General features: G+C 37.3%; 1 protein-coding gene and 1 long non-coding RNA gene across 6 annotated transcripts in view; one reads left to right on the forward strand and one right to left on the reverse strand.

The window, feature by feature from the left end:
* On the forward strand, positions 1-9,069 carry LOC133559626 (uncharacterized). Of its 4 annotated transcripts, none has more exons than XR_009808211.1 (5): positions 1-1,006; positions 4,297-4,410; positions 4,519-4,647; positions 4,747-5,252; positions 8,872-9,069. It is a non-coding gene; the product is annotated as an uncharacterized LOC133559626 (long non-coding RNA). The 4 variants fall into 4 exon arrangements; XR_009808213.1 differs by having other exon boundaries at positions 4,523-4,647; XR_009808210.1 differs by having other exon boundaries at positions 1-4,410.
* LOC133559625 (pro-neuregulin-3, membrane-bound isoform) overlaps positions 4,007-12,650 on the reverse strand; it is a 254,765-nt gene continuing 246,121 nt past the window's right edge. The window contains exons 6-9 of one of the 2 annotated variants that reach the window (XM_061911561.1): positions 11,540-11,732; positions 9,476-9,558; positions 8,850-8,990; positions 4,007-5,233 (exon numbers count right to left, since the gene is read on the reverse strand). In XM_061911561.1, coding sequence (XP_061767545.1) covers positions 4,843-5,233; positions 8,850-8,990; positions 9,476-9,558; positions 11,540-11,732 — 808 coding nt within the window. In that variant the 3' untranslated portion in view covers positions 4,007-4,842. Of the gene's footprint in view, positions 5,234-8,849; positions 8,991-9,475; positions 9,562-11,539; positions 11,733-12,650 lie in introns of both variants that reach the window. The other variant, XM_061911559.1, reaches the window with a different exon arrangement.

Consider the following 12,650-nt stretch of genomic DNA (forward strand, 5'->3'; position numbering starts at 1 on the left):
GCCCGAGGGATCGAAGGTCACAAGCATTCAATGTTGGTTTTCAGCCTTGCCGCTTGTGTACAGTGATTTTTCCAGATTCTCTGAACCTTTTGATGATTTCACGGACCATAGATGGTGAAATCCCTAAATTCCTTGCAATAGCTTGTTGAGAAACGTTGTTCTTAAACTGTTGGACAATTTGTTCAAGCATTTGTCGACAAAGTGGTGACCTTCGCTCCGTCCTTGTTTGTGAACGACTGAGCATTTCGCCGAAGCTGCTTTTACACCCACCTGTTTCCAATTAGCCCGCTCACTTGTGGGATGTTCCAAATAAGTGTCTGATGAGCATTCCCCAACTTTCTCAGTCTTTTTTGCCACTTGTGCCAGCTTTTTGAACCATGTTGCAGGACCTCGAATTCCAAATGAGCTAATATTTGCGAAAAAATAACAAAGTTGACCAGTTTGAAGGTTAAATATCTTGTCTTTGCAGTATATTCAATTGAATTTAGGTTAAAAAGGATTTGCAAGTCATTGTGTTCTGTTTTTATTTACCATTTTTGACAAGGCGACAACTTCACTGCTTTTGGGTTTTGTAGATAAATGTTTTTATCATCACGATTACATCCTAGATAAATGTTTTTAATCATGATCATTTTATCTTAAATGTTTTTATGGAGTGTCAGCGTGTGGGGGTGTCGTCTAAAAATGCTCTTAAAGTGTGATTTGGTTCCGCCAAACTTCACACAGCTGGAGAGAGAGTGCGGAGCAGCTTGGTAATTAGAGCGCGGACTGAAGGTCAGCAAATGTCAGCCTGCTAACAATACTTCTCTTCCTTAGCTTCATCAGCAGGAGGCCGGCAGTCATCAATCAGTCATTAATCATTCATCATCAATCATCAACACGCACACTGCGGCTTCCTGCTGACATCACCTGACACCTGGAGACCTTTACCTGGGCTGCACCTCACCCAGCACACCTTCTGGAGCGTCCACTCAAACACCTACTGGTCCAGTCATGCGGCGATAAGGTGATGCTGTGATAAAGTGATGCAGGGATAATGTGATACGGTGACAAAGTGATGCATTGAACAAGTCGCGCAGAGATAAAGTCATGCAGTGATAAGGTGATGCGGTTATAAAGTCATGCAGTGATAAGCTGATGCAGTGATAAAGTCATGTAGTGATAAGGTGATGCAGTGATAAAGTCATGTAGTGATAAGGTGATGCAGTTGTAAAGCCATGCCGTGTTAAAGTGATGCTGCGGCAACGTGGTAAAGTGACAATGTGATGCATTGAACAAGTTATGCGGTGATAAAGTGATGCAGTGTTAAAGTTAAAAAGTGATAAAGTGATACAGTGTTAAAGTCATGTAGTGATAAGGTGATGCAGTGATAAAGTCATGTAGTGATAAGGTGATGCAGTTGTAAAGCCATGCCGTGTTAAAGTGATGCTGCGGCAACGTGGTAAAGTGACAATGTGATGCATTGAACAAGTTATGCGGTGATAAAGTGATGCAGTGTTAAAGTTAAAAAGTGATAAAGTGATACAGTGTTAAAGTTAAAAAGTGATAAAGCCACGCAGTGATGGAGTGAGGCATTGAACAAGTCAGACAGTGATAAAGTGATGCTGTGATAACGTGATACAGTGACGAAGTGATGCATTGAACAAGTCATGCAGTGATAAAGTAATGCAATGATAAAGTGATGCAGTGATAAAGTGATAACATCATGCAGTGTTAGTTAAAAAGCGACATTGAGGCAATGAACAAGTCATGCATTGATAAAATGATGCAGTGATAAATTGATACATTGATAAAGTGATGCATTGATGAAGTGATGTATTGGTAAAGTGATGCATTGAACAAGTCATGCAGTGATAACGTGATAGCATTATGCAGTGATAAGGAGATGCAGTGTTAAAGTTAAAAAGTGATAAAGCCACGCAGTGATAGAGTGAGGCATTGAACAAGTCATGCAGTGATAAAGTGATGATGTGATACAGTGACGAAGTGATGCATTGAACCAGTCATGCAGTGATAAAGAGATGCAGTGCTAAAGTTAAAAAGTGATAAAGCCACGCAGTGATAGAATGAGGCATTGAACAAGTCATGCAGTGATAAAGTGGTGCTGTGATAATGTGATACAGTGACAAAGTCATGCATTAAACAAGTCATGCAGTGATAAAGTGGTGCTGTGATAAAGTGATGCAGTGATAAAGTGATAACATCATGCAGTGTTAGTAAAAAAGCGACATTGAGGCAATGAACAAGTCATGCATTGATAAAATGATGCAGTGATAAATTGATACATTGATAAAGTGATGCATTGATGAAGTGATATATTGGTAAAGTGATGCATTGGACAAGTCATGCAGTGACAAAGTGATAGCATCATGCAGTGATAAGGTGATGCAGTGTTAAAGTTAAAAAGTGATAAAGCCACGCAGTGATAGAGTGAGGCATTGAACAAGTCATGCAGTGATAAAGTGATGCAATGATAAAATGGTGCCGTGATGAAGTGTTGCATTGAAAAAGTCACGCAGTGATAAAGTGATAACATCATGCAGTGTTAGTTAAAACGTGGTAGTGAGGCAATGAACAAGTCATGCGTTGATAAAATGATGCAGTGATAAATTGATAAAGTGATGCATTGAATAGTCATGCAGTGATTAAAGTGATGCAATGATAAAGTGCTACATTGATGAAGTGATGCAATGATAAAGTGATAACATAATGCAAGTTATAAAGTGATGCATTGGACAAGTCATGCAGTGATAAAGTGATGCAATGATAATGTGATATATTGGTAAAGTGATGCATTCAACAAGTCACGCAGTGATAAAGTGACAACATAATGCAGTGATAAAGTGACAACATAATGCAGTGATAAAGTGATACAGTGTTAAAGTTAAAACGTGATAAAGCCACACAGTGATAGAGTGAGGCATTGAACAAGTCATGCATAGGTAAAGTGATGCAATGATAAAGTGGTGCTGTGATAAAGTGATGCGGTGATAAAGTGATAACATCATGCAGTGTTAGTTAAAAAGTGATAGTGAGGCAATGAACAAGTCATGCATTGATAAAATGATGCATTGATACATTGATAAAATGATGCATTGAACAGTCATGCAGTGTTTAAAGTGATGCAATGATAAAGTGCTACACTGATAAAGTAATGCAATGATAAAGTGATGACATCATGCAAGTGATAAGGTGATGCAATGTTAAAGTTAAAAAAGGATGAAGTGATGCATTGAACATGTCATGCAGTGATAAAGAAATAAAGTGATGCAGTGATACATTGATAAAGTGATGCAGTGATAAAGTCATGCAATGATAAGGTGATGCAGTTATAAAGCTATGCAGTGATACAGTGACAATGTGATGCATTGAACAAGACATACTGTGATAAAGTGATGAGTGATAAAATGGTGCAATGATAAAGTAATGCATTGGTACAGTGATGCATTCAACAAGTCATCCAGTGATAAGGTGATGCAGTGTTAAAGTTAAAAAATGATTAAGCCATGCAGTGATAGAGTAAAGCAGTGATAAAGTGAGGCATTGAACAAGTCATGCAGTGACAAATTGATACATTGATACAGTGACACAGTGATAAAGTGAATCAGTCATGAAGTGAGGCATTGAACAGGTCACGCAGTGATAAATTGATAAAGTGATGCATTAAACAAATCATGCAGTGATAGTGTTGAGTGATAAATGAATGATAAAGTGGTGAGTGATACAGTGATAAAGTTATGCAGTGATAAAGTCATGCAGTGATAAAATGATGAGTGATAAAATGATACAGTGATAAAGTCATGCAGTGATAAAGTGATGAGTGATAAAATGACAGTGATAACATCATGCAGTGAAAATAGTTTCCTGGCTTCTTAACATTCTGCCAAAGTAACACCATCAATAAATAAATGACTGAATGAACCAATAAGTCATTTTGACCAATAAACCAACACATGAATGAATGAACACATGAATAGTTAAAATGACTACTTCATAAATCAGTAAATGAACCAAAATAATATTTATTTTCTACCTCCAATATTTTAGATTTGATGAAGCAAAGCCACCCCGATCTAAATTGGTCCTCCTCCCGTTACCATGGAAACAACACATCACTGCTTTATTCACCAGGAAGCGTGATTGTTATCATATTATTATTAATTATTATTATTATCATTGTGGCTCCTCGTTGTGTTCCTCGGCTGTCCTGCCGGGGGGAGGGACAAAGGGTTGCCATGGCGACGACACAACATAGAGACATTTATTTCTTCTGTCAACACTCAAACTGCCCACAAGGTGGCGCCACTCGTCACCCACAAAGATGGAGAACCGCATGAAAAACAACCCGAAGTGTGCTTCCTCGTCTCCTGGTCTCCTCGACTCCTCAACTCCTTGTGCAAACGCGAGCGTGTGAGTGATCAAAAGCCAGCTTAAAAAAAAAAAAAAAAAAAAAACATTTTAAGGCGCGCACGCACACACGTGCGCGCGCACACACACATTCACTGTGATTCTTGGCAGACAGGTGTCAAAAAGACCGGGCTGGAGGGGGCGGGGCCATCACCCGGGAAGCCCCGCCCTCGTCGGCGAACAGAAAAGCGTGTGAGAGGAAGTCGGTAGAAAAGGGAGAAGAAGAAGAAAAAAAAAGAGGTGGATCATTCTTCCTGTTCAACTTCCAGACGTCCGTATATTTATATCCGTATATTTAGATGTATTCATATATTCTTTGTACACTTTCTGTTCTTCCAGTTCTGTCTGGAGAAATAAATCCACTTCCTGTTTGCGACCGTCAGTGCATTCCCAGGACTTCCGGCTGGTGTGTCCACGTGACCTTCGCCTCTCTTCTCATTGGGCCAGGTCTTTGTGGGGGGCGGGGCTGAGTAACTGGGTGTGGGTGGGGCCGTCACAAAGCGGCCCGCCGGCCCCGCCCACATGGAGGTTGAGGAAGCAGACAGTTTCCCTGGCGGGCGGCGGCGGTGCTGCGCAGGCGCCGTCCTGCCGCCGCCTGCGCGCCAACGCCCTCAGGTACGCCTCTTGCTCCGCCTCCAGGCGGGGCGTGGCTCCGGTTTGCATACAGGAAATCTCGTCGTCGTGGCGACCGAGGACGGAAGCGATGATGGGGACGGAGGCCGCGCCGTTTGGTCTCTGCAGGCCGCAGGGGCCGGCGGCGATGGCGTGGTCCCCCGCAGCCGCTGGCGATTGCATATGTGGGCGTGGCCTCCCCTGCTGAACGACGCTGGACAGGAAGAGAAAAGGTGATGAGTTCTCTACCGAACACACGGGTCCGGTAAAGATTGTTTATTCGAAGAAGAAGAAGCATCAACAATTGTTCATTTGAAGTAGACGTTTATTAAAAAATAGAATTGTTAAAGATTGTTTATTCAAAGAAGAAGCAATAGAGATTGTTTGTTGGAAGAAGAAGCATCAAAGATTGTTCGTTTGAAGAAGAAGCAAATTAAAGATTGTTTATTTAAAAAAGCGTCAAAGATTGCTTATTTAAGATGGATGAAGAAGAAGCATCAACAATTGTTTATTTGTAGGAGATATTTATTTAAAATACAAGTGTTAAAGACTGTTTTTTTTAAAGAAGAAGCAATAGAGATTGTTTGTTGGAAGAAGAAGCATCAAAGATTGTTCGATTGAAGAAGAAGCAAATTAAAGATTGTTTATTTAAAAAAGCGTCAAAGATTGCTTATTTAAGATGGATGAAGAAGAAGCATCAACCATTGTTTATTTGTAGGAGATATGTATTTAAAATACAAGTGTTAAAGACTGTTTTTTTAAAGAAGAAGCAATAGAGATTGTTTGTTGGAAGAAGAAGCATCAAAGATTGTTTATTTAAAGAAGAAGCAATAAGGATTGTTTATTTGAAGAATAAGAAGAAGCATCAAAGATTGTTTATTTAAAGACGTGTCAAAGATTGTTTATTTAAAATAGAAGTGATAAAGATTGTTAATTTGAAGTAGAAGCGACAAAGATTGTTTTTGACATTAGGAAGTAATAGAGATTGTTTGTTAGACGAAGAAGCATCAAAGATTGTTTATTTAATGAAGCATCAAATATTGTTCATTCAAAATAGAAGTGTTAACGATTGTTTAATTGAAGAAGAAGAAGCAGCATCAACAATTGCTTATTTGAAGGAGTCATTTTATTTAAAAAAGAAGTGTTACAGATTGTTTATTTGAAGTAGAAGCAACAAAGATTGTTAATTAGATGAAGAAGTACCAAAGATTGTTTGTTTGAAGAAGAAGCAAATTAAGGATTGTTTATTTAAAGAAGCGTCAAAAATTGTTAATTTAAGATGGAAGTGTTAAAGATTGTTTATTCGAAGAAGAAGACGTATCAACAATTGTTTATTTGAAGGAGATATTTATTTAAAATAGAAGTGTTAAAGATTGTTTATTTGAAGTAGAAGCAATAGAGATTGTTTGTTGGAAGACGAACAAAAAGCATCAAAGATCGTTTATTTAAAGTAGAAGCAATAAAGATTGTTTATTTGAAGAATAAGAAGAAGCATCAAAGATTGTTTATTTAAAGAAGTGTCAAAACTTGTTTATTTAAAATAGAAGTGTTAAAGATTGTTTTTTTTTAAGTAGAAGCAACAAAGATTGTTTTTGAGATTAGGATGTAATAGAGATTTTTTTCTTCGAAGAAGAAACATCAGCGATTGTTTATTTGATGAAGCAGCAAAGATTGTTTATTCAAAATAGAAGCATTAACGATTGTTTATTTGAAGAAGAAGAAGCATCAACAATTGTTTATTTGAAGGAGACGTTTATTTAAAATAGAAGTGGTAAAAATTGTTTATTTGAAGTAGAAGCAACAAAGATTGTTAATTAGAGGAAGAAGTAACAAAGATTGTTTGTTTGAAGAAGCAAAGTAAAGCTTGTTTATTTAAAAAAGCGTCAGAGATTGTTTATTTAAGATGGAAGTGTTAAAGATTGTTTATTCGAAGAAGAAGAAGCATCAACAATTGTTTCTTTGTAGGAGACATTTATTTTAAATAGAAGTGTTAAAGATTGTTTATTTGAAGTAGAAGCAAAAAAGATTGTTTATGAGATAAAGAAGTAATAGAGATTGTTTGTTTGAAGAAGAAGGGTCGAAGATTGTTTATTTAAAGAAGCGTCAAAGATTGTTTATTTAAATAGAAATGTTAAAAATTGTTTGTTGGAAGAAGCATCAAAGATTTTTTATTTAAAGAAGCGTCAAAGGTTGTTTATTTAAAATAGAAGTGTTAAAAATTGTTAATTTGAAGAAGAAATAGAAGCATCAACAAGTGTTTATTTGAAAGAGAAGTTTATATAAAATAGAAGTGATAAAGATTGTTTATTTGAAGTAGAAGCAACAAAGATTGTTTATGAGATGAAGACGTAATAGAGATTGTTTGTTTGAAAAAGAAGCGAATTAAAGATTGTTTATATAAAGAAGTGTATAAGATTGTTTATTTAAAATAAAAGTGTTAAAGATTGTTTATTCGAAGAAGAAGAAGCATCAATAATTGTTTATTTGAAGGAGACATTTACTTGAAATAGAAGTGTTAAAGATTGTCTATTTGAAGTAGAAGCAACAGAGATTGTTTATGACATGAGTAAGTATTAGAGATGTTTTTTTTTGAAGAAGAAGCGTTGAAGATTGTTCATTTAAAATAGAAGTGTTAATTATTGTTTATTTGAAGAAGAGGCAATAGAGATTGTTGGAAGAAGAACACGCATCAAATATTGTTTATTTAAAAATAGAAGTGTTAAAGATTGTTTATGAGATGAGGAAGTAATATAGATTGTTTGTTTGACGAAGAAGCATAAAAGATTGTTCATTTAAGGAAGTGACAAAGGTTGTTTATTTAAAATAGAAGTTTTAAATAATGTTTATTTGAAGAAGAAGCAATAGAGATTGTTTGTTGAAAGAGAAAGAAGCATCAACGATTGTTTATTTTAAAGAAGAAGCCATAAGGATTGTTTATTTGAAGAATAAGAAGCATCAAAGATTGTTTATTTAAAAAAGCGTTGAATATTGTTTATTTGAAGAAGACACATCAACAATTGTTAATTTGAAGAAGAAGCATCGAAGATTGTTTATTTAAAGAAGAAGCACTAAGGATTGTTTATTTGAAGAATATGAAGAAGCATCAAATATTGTTTTTTCAAAGAAGTGTTGAAGATTATTTATTTGAAGACACATCAATACATGTTAATTTGAAGAAGAAGCATCAAAGATTGTTTATTTAAAGAAGAAGCAAAAAAGGATTGTTTATTTGAAGAATAAGAAGAAGCATCAAAGATTGTATATTTGAAGGAGTGTTGACGATTTTTTATTTGAAGAAAGAAGAAGCATCAACAATTGTTAATTTGAAGAGGAAGCATTAAAGATTGTTTATTTGAAGAAGAAGCAGCATTAAAGATTGTTCATTTTGAAGAAGAAGACACATCGATTGGTAATTTGGAGACGAAGAAGCTTTAAAGATTGTAAAATTGAAGAAGACGCAGTAAAGATTGTTCATTTGAAGAACCTTCAAAAATTGTTAAATTGAAGATGAAACATAAAATATTTTTAAATTAAAGAAGAAACATTAAAGATTGTTCATTTGAAGAAAAAGTATTGAAGATTATTCATTTAAAGAAGCTTCAAAAATTGTTAAAATGAAGAAGAAACATAAAAGGTTGTTGAATTAAAGAAGAAACATAAAAGATCGTTCATTTGAAGGAGTGTCAAAGATTGTTTATTTGAAGTAGAAGTGTCAAAGATTGTTTATTTGAAGTAGAAGTGTCAAAGATGGTTCATTTGAAGTAGAAGTGTCAAAGATGGTTCATTTGTGTGTTAGCTGCTAACATTAGCATGGCTGTGACCCTCCTCACCTTTGTTGTGCTTCCTGTTCAGCGAGCTCCACTTCCTGCAGGTGCTGATAGGCGGGGCCAGAACTCTTGGACCGCCCACTGGCAATGGGCGGAGTCCTGCGGGGAGCCGACCAATGGGCTGCCAGACCTCTTTGCTGCGCACTGTTGAACACAAGACGTTGTTTTGCAACCACTTCCTGTCTCCTTCTTAGCATGTCAAAATAAAAGCCCACAGAGAGCAGCTTGTTTGTATGAGTGTGTCGTCAACACTTGGACATGAAAGACTTTCATCCTTGTAACCTGAAGTGAAAATCAAATATAGGACTAAATGAGTAAAGCTTGCAGCAAAATGGCTGACTGAGACCGGCCACTTCCTGTCTTGGCAATGGCGTGACAGGAAGTGGCCAGTCTCACATGGCGTGGTGACTTTGATAGAATCTTCCGGAAGACCAGACTATAAAAGTATTCCACTACAAAAGTGAAATGTTTATTCAACAACTTTTCAGTAATTATGCTTTTAATACTCGAACTAACCTGCAGAAGATGAAATATTAAACATTTTTTTTTTATACACACCTCAACAAAACTAACTCTGTGTATGTGTGTGTGTGTGTGTGTGCGTGTGTGTGTGTTTGTGATGAACTCACGTGTTTCTGGAGCAGATGGCCGGCGTGGTGCTGATGTTGGCAAAGGCGTCACCATGGCGACAAGCAGGTGGACGTTTGCAACACTGCTGGAGTGAAACACAATTATCTACCTGAGGGAGTCCCATCTTCCTCATCACCATCATCAGCGTCCTCGTCACAATCATCATCACCATAACCATCTTCATCATCATCTTCATCATCAGCAGCCTCTTAACAATCACAATTATCATCATCACTAACATCATCATCATCACCACCACTATCTTCATAATCATCATCATTATGTTCATCATCATCACCATCATCATCATCAGCATCCTCTTAACAATCATCGTCATCATCATCATCATCACCACCATCTTCATCATCATCAACAACACCATTGACATCATCTTTATCATCTTTTTTATCATCAACATCATCCTTCTCATCATCATCACAATCATCGTTGTCAACATCATCACCATCATCAACAACATCACCATCATCTTCTTCATCATCATCATCATCATCAATATCACCAATCATCATCTTCATCATCATCCTCGCCATCATCATTATCATCATCTACATCATTATCATCATCTTTATCATCATCATCACCACTATCATCATCATCATCATCATCATTATTTTCATCATCATCACCACATCATCATCTTCATCTTCACATCATCATCACCATCCTCACCATCATCATCATTATCCTCATCACCATCACCATCGTCATCATCATCACCATCAGCATCTTCATCTTCATCATCATCATCACCATCTTCATCATCAGATCATCATTTTCATCATCACCATCTTCATCATCATCAATATCACCAATCATCATCATCACCATCTTCATCATCATCCTCACCATCATCATTATCATCATCTACAACATCATCATCATCATCTTTATCATCTTTATCCTCATCATCATTATCATCAACATCATCATCCTTATTTTCATCATCATCACCACATCATCATCTTCATCTTCACATCATCATCACCATCTTCATCATCATCATTATCATCATCATCTTCATCATCATCACCACCACTATCATCATCATGATCATTAGCTTCATCATCATCGCCACATCATCACCATCTTCATCGTAGTCATCACTATTTTCATCATCACATCTTCATCATCATCGTCATTATCCTCATCACCATCGTCATCACCATCAGCATCTTCATCATCATCCTCATCATCACCATCATCACCACATCATCATCATCATCATCATCTTCATCATCAGATCATCATTTTCATCATCACCATCTTCATCACATCATCATCAGCATCATCACCGTCGTGATCATCATCATCACCATCATCATCATCATCATCATCATCACCATCATCATCACATCATCATCAGCACCATCACCGTCATCACCGTCATCATCATCACCATCATCACCATCTTCATCACATCATCATCATCATCATCATCACCATCTTCATCATCATCATCATCATCATCACCATCATCATCATCATCACCACCATCATCATCATCACCATCACCATCATCATCATCATCATCACCATCATCATTACCATCTTCATCATCATCATCTTCATCACATCATCATCAGCATCATCACCGTCGTCATCATCATCATCACCATCATCATCATCATCATCACCATCATCATCACATCATCATCAGCATCATCACCGTCATCATCATCACCATCATCACCATCTTCATCACATCATCATCATCACCATCTTCATCATCATCAGCATCATCAACGTCGTCATCATCATCATCACCATCATCATCATCACCATCATCATCATCATCACCACCATCATCATCATCACCATCACCATCATCATCACCATCATCATTACCATCTTCATCATCATCATCTTCATCACATCATCATCAGCATCACCACCGTCGTCATCATCATCATCATCATCATCATCACCATCACCATCATCATCATCGTCATCATCATCATCATCATCACCATCACATCATCACCATCATCATCATCATCATCATCATCATCATCATCATCATCATCATCATCATCATCAAAGACCTGGTTGCTTCTGACTTCCTGGTTGGTGTTCCTGGTGTCCTGGCGGGTCTTGTGCGGGGTGCAGTTGTGTGTGGTGTTGTAGTGTGGTGTGTTGTTGTGTAACGTGTATTTGAGTGTCATGTTGTCGTGTGTGGTGTAGTTTCTTAGACTCCGCGTTTCTTTCAGGTGAACTTCCAGTTTGTGCGTCCTCCTCCTGCAGCGACACACACACACGCACGCACGCACGCACACACACACACACACACACACACACACACATACACACACACACACACACACACACACACACACACACACACACACACACACACACACACACACACACACACACACACACACACACACACACACACACACACGCACGTCTTGTCATCATGGACATTAGACACAAACTAACAGGTTATATTTAATACACAACAACAACAACACTGTGTATGTAAATCACCTCATTTGCATAAATAGTCAATATTCAATACTTATTGTAGTGCGGCACATTTTGTTGATTATTCAACATAATACAATAAAATATATACGTTCATATTCATAACCCTAAACCATTGTGACGTTTGGTTGGCATTGTGGTGATGCGGGTGCGTTCTCTTGTTGATGCAGTCGGATAAGACACAGCGTGAAGGTAAGAATGATGATTTATTTAACACTACAGAACAAACTAAGAACATAAATACTTACACAATGGCACTAGAGAAAAAACAACAGAACTAGCATGTGAGCTAGAAAGAACAAAAGACACTAGCATTGGAGCTAGGGAAACAAACAAACGAAGGAATAGCGTGGAAGCTAAAGTATCAAAAATAGTCTTTATCACAAGCGAGGATATCGACGTCACCTGTTGCATGAAATACAAATTAGACTGCGAGTAGGAATGACAAAAAAGGGCAGGCTTAAATAGAGACCGAAATTAAGAGGCAGGTGCGCGTCAAAAACACAAGGCAGGTGACACTAATACGTAACTATGACAACAGAACAAAACAGGAAGTGCCACCAGGAACTAAGGAAGACAAAATACTAACAAGATACGATATAGAAACAGAACTAAACCAGAACAGGACATGATCCAAGTAGCAGATCATGACAACCATTAACATTAATG

Source organism: Nerophis ophidion, linkage group LG09, assembly GCF_033978795.1.
Source record: "Nerophis ophidion isolate RoL-2023_Sa linkage group LG09, RoL_Noph_v1.0, whole genome shotgun sequence".
NCBI classification, from domain to species: Eukaryota; Metazoa; Chordata; class Actinopteri; order Syngnathiformes; family Syngnathidae; genus Nerophis; species Nerophis ophidion.